This window comes from Corvus kubaryi, unplaced genomic scaffold (assembly GCF_017639235.1).
Source record: "Corvus kubaryi isolate FWS band 111438036 unplaced genomic scaffold, C.kubaryi_AGA036_p1.0 37312, whole genome shotgun sequence".
Classification (NCBI taxonomy): Eukaryota; Metazoa; Chordata; class Aves; order Passeriformes; family Corvidae; genus Corvus; species Corvus kubaryi.
Window position 1 is genome coordinate 696,330 of NW_024581098.1, and position 18,960 is coordinate 715,289.

Consider the following 18,960-nt stretch of genomic DNA (forward strand, 5'->3'; position numbering starts at 1 on the left):
CATTGTGGAGTTACAGAGCAGAAAGGCCAGTTCCCATTGTGAAAGCTGATACTCCTTGGTGTAATACCCTGCTTTCCATCCGGAAACTTCTGTTTGACAATACCTTCTTCCATGTTGAATGTCAGCTTCAGATTGGAGAAGAGATCAGGCAGCAACTCTGCCAGCCCTGAGAGTAAATGGGGGTAAAATGAAAATCATGCTGCAGAAATCTGTGCGTTCCAGTATGAAATCTGTATAGCTTCTTACTCTCTTAAAAAAAAAAATTTAAGAAAAATTACACTGTAACAATACACAAGATGCTGGTATAGACAATCATCTTATTAAAGCCCATTTTAGCCTCTAGGGCAGGGGAAACAACATAATTTAGAGAATGCTTTGCCTTCTAAAACTCTCACTGCTTTAAACAGAAATTTCAAATCAGATAGAACAGTATCATACATATGACAGATATCTCACTCCGAAGAGACAGCCAATGTACCAGTTTTTGAAAGGTTCACAGCTCAGATGTTTTCAGCAATTTCTTTGGGATTCCTGAAGGTCAATTTCTTGAACACTTGCCTGTAACCAGCAGACTGCCCCATGCCCAATCCATGCAGAGCTCACATTGATCCAGTGCCCCCAGGGCCATGCTAGCAGCAACTGGGAATTCAAGTAAGATCATTCCATCTCTACTGACTAAAATATTAAAGTCTTGTTCTGTTTGTGAGCAGACTATTGACTTCTTAGGCTGGAGGTTCAGCAGCAGCTCACCTTAAGGAAGTGACATTTACGTGGTAAATAGCAGAGTAGAGAGGGAAAGCAAAATTTTATTCATGTCCCAAAAAGATGATCTAGAGCAGGAGTCAGGTTCAGCATACTTAATAAGCACCTGACATAATGTGAAGTTCCTAGTATTTGAAGAACTTTTAATGCATAAACTTTTTTTTTTAATGTATTTTCTTAATGGACTTGAATTGGGCACAGTACATGAGGCAGGAGCACACGCTAAATTAGAGACAAATCAAATCAAAAAGAGTTACCTGTGAAGTAATCCAATTTTAGTAACAACAGGGATGCTCTGGTATAAATACTATGTATCAAAACATCATGGCGAAAGAGGATGTGTATTCAATGCTACACAATTGGCATAAAGGCTTTTCCAATAAATTTTATGCAGCCAATGCTGGTGATGTTGATGAGCAGAAGCTTTGTGAAGAATCATCCCTGTTTGATATGGAACACAGCAGTGGGAAGGATGTGAAAGAAGTATAGTGTGCATTCAGCTGCTGTTGGAGCTGCCAAACAAGCATCCATGCCAGCCAGTTACCATCCGGCAAATACAATGAATTGATTTTCTGGGAGTAAATATCTGACAAAGATGTATGGAATAGAAGACAAAGAACAAAGTATTTCGTTTTGATAGACATGTGTTTGCCATACATATTCAGAGTTGGTCTAAGTATTTGGAATGGACTGGAATGATCCAGTAACTTCAACCAGAGTGCCTGAAGAGCCTAACACATTTCAAAATGAGTAAGAATCAGTGACTTGTGAGCTGTAAGCCAGATTTAAATCGGTGGTGAAGCCATCTGATCCGATGAGGACAGATGAGCCCCGTCTAACCGTGCTGTTTGCTATATTTCTGCTGGTTTTCCTGCCTTCCCTTGACTTAGCCTTTTATATTTTACCTATTTAAGGACACCGTAATTTCCTTTCCCCCCCGGGCCTTATAGCACAGCACAAAGCGCCCGCCCGCCCGCGCCCCTCCCACCCGGCTCCCGCCGCCCTCCCGGGCCGCCTCCCCGCCGCTGGCCCGTGTCCCGCCGGCCGCCCCGCAGCCCGGTGTATGTGCGGCAACAACATGTCGGCTCCTCTCCCTGCCATCGTCCCGGCCGCCAGGAAGGCGACGGCCGCCGTGAGTGCGGGCGGGGGCTCGGGCAGGGAGCGCTGCCGCCCCGCTTTGTTGGCGCGGCGGGCGCGGGCGGGGAGCGAGGCGCGGGCGGGGAGCGCCGCCGGCTGAGGGGGATGGCGGGGGGCCCGTCTCGTTCCTTCCCTGCCAGAGGCGGGCCGGGCTCGGCACCTGGAAGGTCAGCGGTGCCCGCGGGGAGCGGCCGCTGATGGCGGCGGGGCCGGGGAGGGGAAGTGAGCGAAGCGGAGTTTTCTTGGGAGAAAGTGGTGCCGTGCTCCGAACTGTGCCTGACCTTGGGTGGGCGCCTGGGGCCCGTGGGCGAGGTGCGTTGGTTTGTTTAGTGATCCTAAACCGCTACCTTTGTTGTCTTTTTTTTTTTTGTTGTTGTTTTATTTCTCTCAGGTCATTTTTCTTCACGGATTAGGAGATACCGGGTGTGTATTCTGATCTGTTACATACTCAGTAGCTATTATACTTTCAAATATAATCTGCGTATTTTAAACATGTGAGCTGTTAAAATTTACTTAAGTTTATTTTGCCCTTTACTGAATGCAGCGGCCAGCAACAGATAAAACTTCATGTGTCCTGCAATGATGGTGACAACTATTTACTTAAAATTTTCCACCAAGTCCTCAAAAACTTTACTCATCTAATTTGGTCTGAATGTGATCTCTCTTTTGTTCTTGTGACAAATTTTGTAGAAAAAGAAGTCTGTGGTTTTCTGATCATTTGCTTTCCTGGGAGTGGGTTTCTGGTTATTCCTATGCTTGTTGAAATTTAGGGTTCTTTTTTATTCTAGACTTGTGGATTGTTGGTTTGCCAATAGGTGCAGTTAGTCCGTGGTTTCTTCATCAATATATGTTGTACTTACACTAAAATCCAGACCCCTGTGATTTATCTAAGCAAACTCCAAAGTAGTCACCTAATGTCTACAGATTGCTGTCTGTGAATAAGGTCTTCAGACTCCAAGAAAACCCACCCAAATCAAATGTGAAATGGCCTGTTGCTTTGTTCCTGTTATTTCCATGTTTGAGGAGAAATGGAAAGAGTAGTAGGGAATTTCTGGGAGGCATTCTAGCTCTGGTGTGATGTTTCTGTTTGAAGCTTGTGTGTGCCCAGAAATAAGCATGCATTCATTAAAGGCATTGAATTAACAAGAGAGTGTTAAAGCCTTTTTAGTGGAAGACTTTAAATGAATTGGCACTTAGATACTGAAAATAGGTAGCATGAATGCTTTGTCTATTGTGCTCCCTTGTGGGCAAAATTACATAATATTTTTTAAGAACTTTTGTTACCTGGAGCTTGAATGTTCCCTCTCAGTTGAAACTTGCTATGTTTAAGATGTAATTTTTTCCAAAGAACTGACAAAACTTAGCTGTCAGAATTAAAACTTGCATAACCAGGGCATTTAGTAAGTTAAAAAAGAGTCAAGTCCATGCACTTGGCAGTATTCTACAAGTGGAGATTTTTGCTCTGATTTGTTGTGCTGACACAGCGCCGTGTTTGCATTATCCCTCTTCCTTTCTGCTGCTAGAACGCAGCTGAGGCAGCAGTACTGCCTGCATCTTGGCACCAAATGTTCAGCAAGTGATTGCAGAATCTTTTGAGCTTTTGGAATTTGAGTCCTTGCAAATCAGGTTGATGTTGGTTTTGGCAAGGGGTGAAAAAGAGAGACTTGCTCTTTACATAAGTTGTATTCCTTAGACAAGGTGGCATTTCCATTTCAGTGTTGGAGCTAATGCACAGCTTCAATCTTGCAAATGCACTGAGCGTACTGGAATGTCTGCATTTAACAAGACATGACACGTCTGTGGAAATACAGTGATATAGTTGTATTTCTTCTTCTAGTCTGCTGCAGATTAGATTAATAGGCTGCCTTTGATGTACTGCTGTTTGGGGTTTTTTTAAATAAAACAGTAGTAGTGACCCAAAAAATTTTCTGAGGTGAATTTATTAACAATTTTATAACTTCCCTAGTTTAAACTGACCTGTTCCACTTCACATCAAGTTTTAAATTCATCGCTTCAGTTTACCAAGTGTATTTCTCTTACTCTGGAATGTGTCTAACAGAAGTTATGTTCTTTTTCTCTCTTAGCTCCTATATAAATGGCACTTAAAGACTGGTACATACTTGTCAAAATCTGAACAAAAGGTGCAACATAGAGAATTGTTCTAAGGAGCCTGCATTAATGTGCACATAATGTTGCTTTCCAAATTTGTCAAATTGGTCTTTATAGTAGGCTAAAAAGTGTTCCCAAATTCTTATGTAACTATTTTTTCTCAGTCATATTTCTCCTTTAGATTCTTATTTGACCTCCTGTGATACTGCAAATATCGTGCAAGTCATATTACCTGCAATTTGTTAATAATATATATAAAAAAACTGGTAAGAAGTAGGCTGAGATACACAGCCAGTGCTTCAAATGTCTGTGATACCAGTGTATTGGAAATGCCTTTAACTTTAGGTAACATACATTAACTTTTCAGGATGATATTAAAACTAAACCAAACATGCATTTATGGCTGGTCTGCTGTTGGTCTGATTAGTTCAGCTGTGTCACTGATGAATTTGTTAAAGACGTTTCCTGCTTAGAACCAAATTTCCAGTGTCTAATTCAGTGGGTGAGTTAGGAATACTAAATGATGAGAAAAATCAGGAAATGCAGGTGCTATTGAGTGTTCTGGAAAGCCATGTGCAGGCACGTGCAGTGGTTCTGCATGGGTTCAGATTTGGGTCAAGGTCAGTTCCTATCTAGATGAGGCTTGGAGTGAGTCTTTACATTATGCTCTCCAGTGTTCTGGTTTGGAGGAAGCTCATTAACTCACCTGCTGTGCAGATCTTGTGTTGTTATGGACATTCATATACAGTATCTGCTTGAGATTAAAAAGCTGCTGCAATCTGGGGTGGTGTTCAGGACTGCCTGAATCCAAGAGCATTCAAGCTGAGCTGAAGTTAATAGGGCTGATTGATTAGGTGGGCTCCATGTGGAGGTAGCTTAGGTGTCAGTTTGCTACTGTCCCACATAGCAAATGTGGTTCACAGAGTGGCAAGTTGATTGTCAAAGAAGCTGTCTTAACTCTGCAGGAGCAGCACAGCAGCCTCTGAGCTGCCTGGAAGCAGGATACCGGTGTGCATCTGTTGTGGCGCACAAATTAATAAAGCCAGACAGATACAGAGCAGGCTTTGCCTGGAGCCAAAGTGGTATTTCTGTAGCTGTGCCACAACTATGGCAGTCAAATTAGATCAAGTCTCCCTGACTGTATATATGTCACAAGCATTCAAGGGCTGAACAAACCTTCTAAGTTTCATATTACGTTCATAGCATACTGTGGTTGATGTAAACATTTTCTAGGCGTGTGTTTGTATTGATCTAATTCAGCATATTTCATGCTTGGTCTGTGCTGATACAGCAACACAGAAATAAGAGCTAAGCCACCACATAAATGCAATTGAATATATTTTTGTTAACAGGCACGGATGGTCAGAAGCACTTGCTGGTATCAAAAGCCCCCATGTGAAATACATTTGCCCACATGCGTAAGTTTGTAACTTTTCTTGTTTTACCTTTTACTGTAGAGTTGCATGTTAAGGCACTTGCAGCACTTGCACAGATTATGAAGTCAAATTGTATTTGGCTATCTCTGCATTTCATTTTTTATATAAAAGCGCATTCTAAAATAATGTTGATGCTATTAAATGTTTCTTGTTTTTAGGAACTGCTGTGTGATTTACTTTGGGGCAAAACTGCATTTTTATTTGTATTTTGGTTTTGTTACTAATTCAGATTGAAAACATATTTGGAAAGTTTTATGTGCAAAATAATATTTTGACTTTTTTTCGCTGGGTTGTTTGTTCCTTGCCCCCCCCCAGTCTTTTGTTAAAAACAATTTTGTCAAAGAATATTGGTTTTGTGTTTTACTTACCATTACACATCATTTGTATTAGGTATATGTACTTAAACTTATGTGTATCTGTATAGTAGATTGTAACTTGCTGTAGATTACAAAGAAATTTAAAGATTGACAAGTTATTGATATTTTCAGCAAATAAAGCAATTTGAGCTGTCTTTGTGCAATGTGAGAAGTTAAAGACTTCTAGGCATGGTCAGGTATCAGTAAATAAGGCAGTAAGATCTATCTAGTATTTACTTGGCGGTAGAAAAACTAATAACGTATAATCTTAATTTATTCAGATTGTTTTTTGCTCCAGCCGTCTTGGCAGACGTGGAGCAGAGATGATAGGGAGAAAAGGAAGCAATGTTTTGGTGCATTACTGAGCTGTGATTTAGTAATTTGTTTTACCACATGGCCAAGCTTTGCTGAGCTATTCAAAAGGAGCTTAGCAATATCTGCTGTTTTCTTTGCTTGCCCTTTGTCTTCTTTCAGTCCTTCCCTGCAGAACTTATGCTGCTCAGTTCCTACAGATTAAAACTAAAGCCAGATTTGATCCATGGCATGATCCATTGAAGCTGCCGTAGTATGGCTGAAAAGATGCCACACAGCAGCAGAGGGGTGGGAAGGAGTCCAGCAGTGAAGGCAGGCACTGCCTAAGCAGATTCAGCTGTTGACAGAAACATGTGTGGCCAGGCTCCACCACGTGCTGCATTTGGCTGCTTCCTGCTGATGCTGCTGTATAAGGTGCCATAATCCACTGAACATGTGTGTGGAACTGTGATAAATAACTCCTACTGAGAAATAACTAAATTATATATGTATATTAAAAATACCTGTATGGGATTTATGGACTCGCACACACACATTTAAGGCAGCCCATTAATGTTTTGGTTGCTCTCCATAGAGAGTGGTAATTCAACCCTGAATATTAAATATGTTTGGGCTGGCAGGTTTCAACAGAGTTTCTTCAACAGATGCTGCAAAGCAGCTAATGTTAATTACTGCTTAAAAATAAGACAGAGTTAGGGGATATGTAATTTCATGACATTACTGCATCTGCATTATTGAATTTCAGTATATATCTTATGTCAGGAGTGTTCATTCTCATTTCTAGGCCAGTTATGCCAGTTTCTTTGAACATGAACATGTCTATGCCATCATGGTAAGTATTTGTTCAAATGCAGATGGTTCTAATCAAATTATATCTGAGGGTATGAACTCATTGTTCTTAATTTAAAATCATGAACAACCTGAGTGTCTGGTTTTAATCACATGCAAGTGTAAAAACCTTTTTGCTTTAGTTCTGTTCTTATAAAAGTACTGTCATGAGTACACTGTAATTATTCTTTTGTACCTGTGGTAGTGGTTATTCCTCAGGACTAATCTGTGTATCTTAGAACAAAATCCCATTTTATTTTACAGGTATGGTCTGTAGTATGCATTGTGTCTGTATTCATAGTCAGTAGAAGCAGAGACTTGGAGTGGAAATATTATTGCTACTAGTGAGTAATATTTGGTGGGTCAGTAGGATATGTAGAAACTGTTCTTTAGAACATCCATTCTGAATAGAGAACAAGAAGAATATGGTAGATTTCAATGATCTTAAACCAGTCTTCGGTTTTGTTGGGTTTTGGGCTTTTTTTTCTCCCTTAAAGTAACTTGTGTTTGCTTTTCTTGTATTTCTTCAAACCATATTTTAATGTTTACACGCAGCAGAATTCCTGCTAATATTTTTGAAGCAAATATCACAACTGAGCTGCTTGATCTTCAGTAAGTTACAGAAAATGGCAAAACTCAGAAAAGCCTTGCTGGTTAGTCTTTTAAGCCACATTTGCAGATTGTCCTCTGTTTCTTGTAATCCATGGGTAGTTGGTACTAAACAATATGACAGCTAACATTTTTGTCTGGAAAACATCCAAATTTTACTATTTGTGTATTAAGGAAGTGGAATGGATGCTCTAATGAGTAATGCTCTTGTTGATGTTTTTGTAAGGTTTGATATCATTGGACTTTCTCCAGATTCACAGGAGGATGAAGCTGGGATCAAGCAGGCGGCAGAGAGTGGTATGCTTAGGAGTATTTTTTGTGTCTTAAAAGTACTTCTGGGTGTTCTTGAAAATGAGCTATCAATGTGAAACAGGTTTTCCAAAAGACATTATTTCTGGGGAAAAGAATATGTGTATATGGTATTATCCCTGACCAAAGTTTAGCTAGATGAGTTGTTTATTGTTTGTTTGTTTTTTAACTTTGTTAGTAAGTAGAGTAACTCACCAATATAAACACTTCATGGTCTGAAATATGGGAACAAATGTAGGGTTTTTTTAAGAGCTTTTGGGTAGTGCAACAGGTTAGAGCTGTATTAGCATTCAGTTGTGTTGCTTTTACTTGGAAGAGGATACCGTCTTCCCAGCACCGGGGCTTTTGTGAGACTTATTTGCTTGTTTTTCTCTTTGGAAATGATACAGTGGCACTGAAATTTCTGACTGTGCTCTAGATCTTTTGGTACTTTTAATGTATAGCAGCCTAGATTTTGCTTTCACTAACTTTCTGTTCATGCTAGGAAGAAGGCATCTTTCCTTGTCTGGGCTTTCTAGAGAATGGAGGGGATTTTAACTACTGGCCTTTATTTATGTTGCAGTTAAAGCACTGATAGATCAAGAAGTAAGAAATGGAATTCCTTCCAATCGAATTATTCTGGGAGGCTTTTCTCAGGTAAGGTATGGTTGGAAAGAACCATTGTCTTTTTTCTAGCAAAGTAACCTAGCTTTATTAGCTTGGAAACCCAGACACTTAACTTGAGATCAGCTGATGTTAGATGCCTCTAAAATTTTAAGGTGTCAATTTTCCTTTGCTTTAACAAATGAAGTTTTTTTGTTTTATGCAAAGAATTACTGTTCACTGGAAAATGAATATGCATGTGTAAAAAAGGTACTAAAACTAATAGTCTGTTTAAAATCTTTATGCACATAACCTACAAAGTTTTGCTTGAAAGTCTTGGTAGTATTTTTAATTGAATTTGGTAGGTATTTGGTGGTCTGGATTTATTTGGGAAATCTTTTCCTTCATACTTGTAAGGCATCTGTGGTAGGTAGGTTAGAGGATTAATTGGTTCGTATATCAACTCCCCAGTCTGCATGTAAATAAATTAAATACTAAAGTAGTGATAATACTGTTGTGAGTAATAGTCTGTTTGGGGTTTTTTGGACAGCTGTTAGTTACAGTAAATTTGCTGGCTTACTTCTGAATTAACTACATGGACTTGGAGGAGAGGAGAAAAAGCAAAACATATGTTGTAAATAAACACTGTTTTTAGTGTTGTCTCTAAAGAAGAATAGATTGGAATAGAAAAAGACTTTTAAAGGAGAAATCAGAGATCTTGAAACACATTAAAAAGAACTTTACTGTCATTATTCTAATACTTATATCTTTATTTTAGGGGGGTGCTTTATCATTGTATACAGCTCTTACAACACATCAAAAATTAGCAGGCGTCATAGCCCTCAGCTGTTGGCTTCCTCTACGGGCCTCTTTTCCTCAGGTATTTGTTTCTTTCCTAAGATAATTTGCACTGGGAGAAGGAGTATATCTGAAGATGGCATCTCGTGCAGGAATTAGTGGTCATTGTTATTACCTGATGTTGACAGTTCTTTGATAACTTGGAAGTTTTTAAAATAGGGCCCTGAAATTTTAGATTTTGTTAAATAAGGAAAATGGAGAAACACTCAGTAGCAATTTCTGCTTAAAATGATACTACTAGAAAGTATAAAGGATATAACAAATTTTCCTTGAAGATTAATTTTCTGTCTGCCATTTGTTCCATCTGCAAGGCACTGTCTTAGAGACTGGATGTTTGAGCAAAGTTTCAGGTTTTTTACTTGGCTAGAAATCATGACTTTCTGTTATAAAACTTTTTGCCAAATTTTATTTTCAGGTCTTTGAGCTTAATGTGTTGTCAGGTACAGAGTTTACTTCATTAGAAGCTTGCAGACTATGTACTGTACTTTTTTCCCCTCACAATTCAATTTTCTTTTCATGCCACAGGGTATAGTCCCATGGGATTATTTTATTTCAAAGGTGTTAGCCTTATCTCCACTTAGTGTTTCTTTCTTCTCTTCTCCTGTCTAATTCCACACCTCTCAGGGCCCTATCAGTGGTGTCAACAAGGATATTGCTGTTCTTCAATGCCATGGGGACTGTGACCCTCTGGTTCCTTTAATGTTTGGTTCCCTCACTGTTGAGAAGCTTAAAAGTATGATAAATCCAGCCAACGTAACCTTCAAGACTTACTCTGGCCTGATGCATAGTTCGTCTCTTGAGGTAATTTTCTTAATACACTGTTTTAGCTGGGTATAGTTAATTCTTTTCCCTCAAAACATATTTATAGGCTTTGGGGAGGGGATTTAGTTTTTGTTAGTTTTGATCAGTTGGTTTTGGTTTTGTTTTGTTTTGTTTTTTTTTTCCAATAACAAGTCCTTCCTGCTACTTATTTTGGTGAGTAACTGAATTCTGGGCTAAAAAAGCATCCAGAGCAAAAGTTCATGTGACTAGTGAGAACTTCCTCATAAGATAGTACTTTGGGACTAGGCAACTTGGTCTATAAAAGGTTCTTTTTCCCCAAATTTTTATTATTTCCTTAGTAAAAAGAGAAAACAACTTAACCTGAGTTAAAAGACAGATTCTCATAGCATAAATCCAAGATGGTATTTTGGAGAGAAGAATCCTGGGAGCTCTGTGGGTGGAGACATTGAAGGAATACGTAGGGAGGGCTGACACTATGGAAGAGGCAGCCTCATAACCTGTATTTATGGTTGTGGCTCAGCACAGAGCTGAGCTGGTGTAATAACTTCCTGCTGCCAGAAAGGGGTGGACTCCCTCTGCTTGTGACCTTGTGGCCCTCACTTCCTCCTTGTACCGACTCTGGGGCAGATGAGAAACTTCCTTGAACCATTTCAACTTGCTAAAACAGCAAAAGCTGCTGGCTCCAGTGTTTGCAGCTGTAGGGAGCTGGAACATCAAAACTCACCTAAATTAAGTGATAGGAGCGAGAAATCAAAGAGGAGGCGAAGAGCAGATTTGCCACTTGTTGGCAGCAGTTAATTTATTTTAATAAATATTTGTTAATTTGGATTATTGCGTCTTGTGGGAAATGTACCTTTGAACAACCTCTTTGCAACATTTACAGAGTTGTATTGCATTTAGGCTGTAATATTGCTGAGTTGTTACACAAATGTATTAGTAATGTGTTGTTTCTTACAACAGTGACTTTAAAAAAATGTTAACATGGGTTAGTTTCTCAGTCTAGTTTGCTGCATTGCTTTTCCTTAAGGAAGGAAACATGGTGAAAATGAAGCGGAATGGTTAGGAGGAGGAGTTGCTGGCTTTTCATGCTGCTGCTAACTTGTAAAAGTTTAAAGTATACACCAAGCTATGGCCTTAGCTACATTGAAACCCTGTACATAGTCAGCCTGGTGCTGTCAAGATCACTTGATGATTAATATGTATCTTGCCGGTTCAACTTCAGAGAGAAAGAAAAAGTAGTCTTTGCTTTTTTTCTTGTATTTTAGCCTCTTCTGCATGCATAGTGCCTTGAAGTTATCAGCCTTGACTTGTGTGCAGAGTGGTAATCAAGTAACTAATTGCTCAATATTTCTAGCCCAGCTGCTCATTATAACTGAAATGTTAAAGCATGATTTAGTGTAGCTGATTATGTAGTAGTAGAGAACTTCAACTAATGCATACTTTTATTTCTAAACAGGAAATGATGGATGTAAAACAGTTCATAGACAAACATCTACCTCGCGTAGACTGAACTGATCTATGAGAAGCCTTCTACATAAATACACCAGCATCAACTGTGGTAGAGTGTTCAATCTTTTCATATGCCTGATAAGAAACATTATTTCTATACCTGCAGTGTTACTACTGTGTTGCAAATTTATACTTACAATGAAGATTAAATAATACACATGTACAAGAAATGATAATGTTTTTAGTATTCATCACCCAGTGGTGGGAAGGATACGAATGAGGGAACTAGGTAACAATGACAGAATGTGACTGTTTCAAGATGTCTGATTTTTTTTTTCTTGATTGCAGAATTTTAAACTATTTGTACAAATAATAAAAAACTAAATTTAAGTGAGCAACATAGATGTGACCACTTTAGTTTTACTTGAGATGTGATTTGTTCTTAATACTCATTGAAAACATATGAAAACATTTATTTTATGTAATGAATGCATAAAGAACACGACCTAAAACACAGTGGGCATAAAGTACAGAACATGTAATGTAGTGGGCATATAATGGTAGAATAAATGCTACCAAGGATAAAGCTTTAAGGATTATATGTTAATTGTTTAACAGATAAGGAGGGTTGTTCTATAATGACTAGAAGTCGGCAAAGGTATTTCTTACATTTAAACCACCTCAATTTTAAACTGTTTATATAGGTAAATACTGTGGAAATTCTAAAGGGACTCATTCCTTATTAGACTGTTGTTTGTCACTTATTGTCTTTTTTCTTTTAAACTCATTGCAAATGTTGACTTGGAACAGAATTCTGAAGAAGTGCATAGGATTGATTCGAGTTTCATTAAAGAATTCTTGTTTTCGTACTGTATATTCATCTTTTATTTTAGTTGTTGTAGTTTTCATTTGTTTGTGTTTCACATGAACTACAGGATATAGTTTTGAGTTTTTTCTGTCTGCTTTGGAGTAAATAACTGAAAATAGTGCAGCTTCTGTGTATTGTTGAACTCTCATCTGTAAAACACACATCAACTTATTTGAATTATTTTTTACTAGAAATATAAGTGCAATTGGGATATAACTTAGGTAGATTTTAAATTGATGCTTTTAGATGATACCAAATAATACTTTCTCTTATTACATGTTGAGACTTGATTTTTTTTTTTTTCTGAATAGGAACAAAGCATTTTATTTTCAGATCTATCCTTCTGAATTTCCCTTGATCAGTATAGCCTAGGAATATGAAGACCTACCCTGGAAAAAAAAATTAAATTTACAAGATACAGAATGTTTCTTCTTTCAGAAGCTTAAAATCATAGAATGCACTGATTTACAGGAGTTGATGCACACTCAATAGCTTTTTTCAGTTAAGAGCTATAATTTACTGCTGGAGACAGCTGTTCTGTAGCATTCAGAGCCTGTCACCACACTAGGAGTGTTTAAAATAATGCACTACACTTTTTACTGCATAATATGCTGCATAACAATGTTTTATCCTATAATATGCTTTCAGTCAAAGAATATTTCTATTTTGGATGTATCTGTCATGTCAGCACTGTGTTTCACACCTGCATTTAAGGTACTTTTCCTCTCCCAGGGATCCTCTTACGGTGTATGTGGATTTACATCAGGCATCACCAGTACAAATACATACAGGAGGAATTGCACCTTTATATTTCTCCTTTAACATTGCTGCTGCCAGAGATCTGACCTGTTTACCTAGTCTGAGTTACCAGTTTTCAGTGCTTTTTTTTTTAATGTGTTGCACTTCATTTTTAGCAAGCTGCTTTTCTAATCCAGTTTCTCTGGGTTATTAAACATCTCTTAACATGTAAAATTGAAAAGGAGGTTTTTTTCCTAAATGGTAATTAAACAGTTTTAGATATTCCATCTGTGTAGTTAAGAGGGCATTTTTATTAACTTTGAAGTTTAATTAGACATTTCTCTCAGTCACTCTCTTCTATAGATTGGCCAATTTGTCTTTCAGTTAATTTAGTTCACAGAAGAAACAATAATATTCTTATTGTAGTTGTGCCAAAGTTCTCTTGAGAAAACATTATGTCCTATCTTGGATTCATTTCCAAATTGTATTAGCTGATTTTGCAATTCTGCTGAATTGCTGTCTTGGTGAGCAAACTATATGTTATTTCTCTTAGTCTTTAGATTTATCTTCATTTCCCTGTTGTCTAAACAATTCCCTGAGTATTGGTGTGTTTCCAAAGTTCTCGCACAAGCTTCTAATTTTTCCTTCATTATTTTCATGTTCTGTTTGTAGATTTGTCGATAACGCTGTTCATCTGTCTTAACTTCTAATTGACTGTGTGCTCATTTCACATATTTTTCCTTTGGCAGGAATTAGTTTAAAAAAGTATTTCTAAGGTGTTAAAATGAGATCTGCCCTAGCTTCATTCTGTGTTAGCCTCATAACACTTTCTTCAGTTTGGTGAACTGTGTTTACAGCTTGTGGTCACTTTCTAGTACTTAGACACTCTAATCCAAGTCAGCTTCAACTGTCACTGTCATGATGCTTTCAGATGTTTTTCTAGAAATGGTTTTTATGTGTTAACTTTGTTCACATATTCAGCTATCATAACAAGATTCTTTTTCATATTGTTGTTTTGCTGCTTGCTTTATCTACAATGAGCTGTGTTACCAAAGTAAATATAAGTAAATGTTTTGACTTACTTGGAATTTCTGTATTCTAGGAAGAATTCTCCTCATTATTTTTTTCTTCAGGAGTGTATGTTTATATTGTAGTTGGGGGTTCTTAAAAAGCCCAGAAGCTAGAGGAAACTTCAAGTCTGTCTCCTCCCATATTACACTGTGTATGTTGAGCTCCTGTCTTTTGTAACTTCCCAGCTGGTTTAAAAGCTTTGTGTATGATCTTGAAGCTGAACTTCTTCACCACCTGAAGTGATTTGATGCTGGGATTGTTGTTATAATGCGTGTATTTGAGGCTGAATAATAGCTCAGTCTGATGGGGGAGTTTTCATAGTATTCTATTAAAATGGAGAAGTTGGACTGTCAGTGTTCTAAATATGAATGTCCTGTCCTCAAAAACTAAAATTTGAAACTGTCCAATAATGTCTATTTTTTGTAATGTTAGACTTTCCACCAAAGGAGATGATGTCTATAAAATGTGTGAAAGCATTGATAAGAAAATACCTTGCTTGCAGATCGGTTTGTTTCAATGGGTATCTAACTCCCTAATGTATTCTTAATTTCAAAATGGTACTTAAATTTAACTGCAGTTTTGTACTGTCAGAAGTTGACTTCTTGTTAGACTGTGTTGCCCACTTTTCAATAAACATGTTGAATTACATATTATAAGCCAAATTTTCCAGCTATTCTTGAGGTAAAACTGTACTGGGGTCCATACTGTGATGAGGGCTGTATGATTCATCCTATCTTGTATAATTACAACACAGTAGATTGATAAAAGTACTGTACACTGTAAAACTGGTATTAGAACTATTAATTAAAACATGTTCTCTCTAATGGAGTATTCTGCACTTCATTGAAATCATTTGGATGCGTCTTTTATGTAGAGGTGCTATTTGGATTGATGGATGTGACTGAGGGCAAACTGTAAGATGTTAACAAAGCCATGTGTACAAGGCCTGTGTCTCTTGAATTTTATAAACAAGTGCTGAATGCTTACTCCTTGTGTTAAGAAGTATAAGTCATTTATATTTAATATAAACAGCTAAGATGTAATTTATTTTAATGATTTTGTTTATGATAAGAAATCTTAACTTTGGAAATTATTTCTGTAGTAGGGAAAATGTAAAACCTTTCCATTTTTAATCATTGTGAAATAAATTTCGATCAGCATTTGGGCAAGTATTAAAGACTTATTCAATGCTTACCTGAAGGAAGTTGAGCTTTTACATGCTGTGAAACAGGCACGCTGGAGGCTCCTTGCAAATATATTGCATGGTAATATATGCATACAGAAGAACAATGATTTGTAGTTAGTGGAAAGAAATGAAAATCACTTACCAAGTTATGTTTTGCTACTTTGTTGAAAGAATCCTAAGTATGATTGGAAGGTGGTTTTCATATTCTGGGTTAATTTTATTTTAACTTGTTTTCTTGGAATTTGCAATAACTTTGAAAGATAGAAGAAATTAAGGTATTTTCCAGCAGAGTTATTCTAGGGCGCTGAAGAGCCAAAGTCTTCTCTGTATTGCTACACCTTTCTCTGGGGGTTTTGTGTTGTTGGAAAGGCTTTGAAGTTGATTAAGGTTTGGCATACACACCACTTAACAGATTTGTTAAAGAAACAATTTTCAGGTCGGGGTTACCTGTGCTATTTAATTTAATACTTGAGGGTGAACAGTGCTATACATAATGCAGGGCACTCTAGAGAAAATGTGGGATTATCTGGGAAGAGAGGGAGTGGGGTGTGCATGTGGTAAGGGCAGACTTCCCCCCTCAAGCAGCTTAAAGCAACTAAAAGGCCGCTTGGCTCCACAGGCTGCAGTGTCTAAAGTCAGCGTGGAGTACAGCGAGGAATTCCATGAATGTGTGGGAATGCATGATAGATGAAGTGCTCTATGTTAAGATGTTGTGGCACATCAAGAGTCTAAGAATAGCTAGTAACAATAAAGATGCAATATTACACAGGGTAGTCTGCCAGTTTATATTTCATGAAAAACATTTTGAGTGATGCTCAGTTTCTATTTACTTTCAGCCCTGGCATCCCTGATAAGGTAATTGTGAGGAGAAACATTGCCTGAAACTAGCATAGTAAAAAACCCCCAAGCAACACAATGTAATATTGTATTAAACTTTATCAGATATAATATGAGAACAGTGGTGTAAGTGAAGAACATGACTCAAGAAGTTTTCAGAATGTCTGTTGGTTAAATTGCAAATGTGATTCTTTGAAGATTAATAGCTGTAGAACAGATTCCCCCTTCCTGCCCCCCCACCTCCTTTTTCTTCCTTTTCATCGCTTGCCACTCTCATTTTACCACCATTTGCTTTTGGGATAACAGGTTTTATTAATTCTCTTTGAGTTGAATGAGTGCCTTTCATATAGCTGATTAAAGTTGATTTAAACAAAGTACTTGTATAATTTAATGGACATCCACAAAGTGAACCAGTAGATAATGTTTTTCTTTTAGGACCAATTGCTAGAAAAGAGCAACCCATTGCATCCTTTTTTATCTGCAAAACTTAAAAGTTTCCAGCTGGTTTGCTGAGGTGTAGTGAACTTGCTTCAGGCATCTAAGTGGGAGGTTTAGCTTGTGTGGAGAAACTAGACTTCCCTTGTTTAGGGTTTGTTTTAAGGAGCTACTTCTACTTCTCTGTATTAGCAGATGGAGTCTGAATGTTCCTTGGTTGTGAATACAACCGAACTCTTAAAGTAGTTTGTGCTTGAAATAATTTGCTCCTCTGCAAAGGTTGGGGACCACTTGGCTGATTCAGCCCTGTTGAGATTCTGTTTTGGAAGATCTAAGATGTTGCACTCACGGCTCAAATAAAGAGTTAATAGCCATAACGTGACTCCATAAAACCTTTTGTAATGCTGTGAATGTTATATTTTGCACAGTTGTGTTAATACCTGATTAGAGGAGCTTTTTCCATACAGAATATCATTCCTGAAAATGTAGGCTTTAAAGTGCCTTGATAGCAGTTCAGAGATCCTTTACTACAAATTCTGTTGTAGTAAAACGTGCTACTGTTGCCCCTCATGGCCCAAATTTCTGAAGGTGCTGTCTCATGTCAAATGAGACTAGTCAGTAAAAATCATTATTTCATACATGCACCCTTTTAGGAGAGTCATCTCTACCTGCTAAGTCTTAGTATTGTAGAAGGTCCCATGGTCCAGCAAATGACAGGCTCTTGGGAGTTGGATACAGGCTTTCTACATGAGCAGGTGTGCAATACCCTTTAGAAAATGTTGCAAAGGAATGGTGAGGATGTGCCATAACAGGTAAGTGCAGGGCAACAAACAGTGTGTTATTTCTTCTTTCTAATGGGTTAATTTAGGAGAAAGATGCTAAACAGAAAGGAAAAGGTCAGGTAGGTCACTTTTCCCTGTTCTACTCTTCCTTGGACTTGCAGTGACGTGTTCTAGAAGAGATTGGTGCTGTACAAAGCTGCTTGATTTAGAACCAGCTAAAAGAGAGCAACCATGTGGAGTGCTGTGTGTTTCTTTTCAATAAAGACTTGCTGTCCCAAGGTTGATAGAGCAGCTGATGTAAAGAATCTGGTTTGCACTGGTTCAGTTAATTGATACCATTCTGGTATTGTAGCATACAATATCAATAATGTATTATGTTTTCTTTTAATGCATCTACTCGCAAAAAAAAAAAAAGGATAAGGATTGTTCTTTGAATTCCCTACTGAAATATTTCTCTGATGCTACTTTTTAAAGATTATATGTTAAATAAGTGTAGTGTGCTTTGCCTTTTATAAGGGTTGTGATGGGATTTAATTTACGGTTGTCAGTTTCTCACCTGATACATTTTGGATGCTAATAGATTTCATCTGCATTTTGAACTCTTTCCATGCATTTCCAATGAAATCGGTGTTGAATTGTATTTTTAAAAGAAATTCTAGAAAAGTCTGGGTGACTATTCCAGAGCTTAAATACCTTTAAACTAACCAAACTGACTGATTCGAGATTTCTAGTTTTGTGATTGTGTTGTCCCTGACCTAACTTGCACCTACTGTAGAACCTGTACAAGCTTGTTAATCCTGTAGTGTAGCAATAGCTCTGAGCTGCCATCACCCAGTGCGTCGCTCTTATCATTGATGTGATTGTGGGCAAAAATGATGCTAAACTTCATTTGAGGTTAGCATCAGGTTAAATTCTGGTGTTTGATTATTACAGGTATTAGGTAACTAAATCTAGATAAAATGAAATTAAACCTGAACTGGCACGATCCCTTAAATATTGTGACAAGCAGCATTATTTTATTTTTGTCTCCCCAAAAATCTGCTCCTGAATGAAAAGGTATTATTTTCCTTAAAAAATCATTTCTTTGTTCTTGTGGGGTTTTTTTGCCCCCTGTTGGGCAGAATAAATAAAAAAGCTGCAGACAAGGTTTCTGTATGCTTGTCCAGTTCATAGCCCAGATCTAACCTGGGGGAAGATCCTGTATAGGTCCCAAATAATTTTAATTGCTTCTAATATGTCTGTTTCTCTGCAGGCCTTACAGCTGACAATTGTGTGCATTGAGCAGGGTGTAGCAGTGCCCAAAACCCACCTGTCTTTATTTGGCTTCAAAACACAGGACAGTCTTGCGGCCCAATGCATTACAGACAAGTGTATTGACACTTCTTGCATGATGGCTTCCTTGAGTGTTGTTCAAGGAAAGGCCTGCCTTGCCTATTCTCCAAAAGGTACATATTTTGCAGTCCTCAGTTCACAACTGGGGCATCCACAGCATTCGACTGCTTCCTAATAATGC

The 18,960-nt window shown here is 37.8% G+C and overlaps 1 protein-coding gene across 2 annotated transcripts; it reads left to right on the plus strand.

The window, feature by feature from the left end:
- Nucleotides 1-1,750: 1,750 nt before the first annotated feature.
- LYPLA1 (lysophospholipase 1) lies at nt 1,751-15,031 on the plus strand. 2 transcript variants are annotated; one of them, XM_042029012.1, is made up of 9 exons: nt 1,751-1,894; nt 2,291-2,322; nt 5,361-5,426; nt 6,897-6,944; nt 7,776-7,846; nt 8,421-8,494; nt 9,219-9,320; nt 9,923-10,099; nt 11,538-15,031. In XM_042029012.1, exons 1-9 carry the CDS (start codon nt 1,826-1,828, stop codon nt 11,589-11,591), a joined length of 693 nt encoding a protein of 230 aa, XP_041884946.1. In that variant the 5' UTR covers nt 1,751-1,825; the 3' UTR covers nt 11,592-15,031. The 2 variants fall into 2 exon arrangements, with proteins under 2 accessions (XP_041884946.1, XP_041884947.1); XM_042029013.1 differs by lacking the exons at nt 1,751-1,894; nt 2,291-2,322 and adding an exon at nt 2,096-2,211.
- The last annotated feature ends 3,929 nt before the right edge of the window (nt 15,032-18,960 follow it).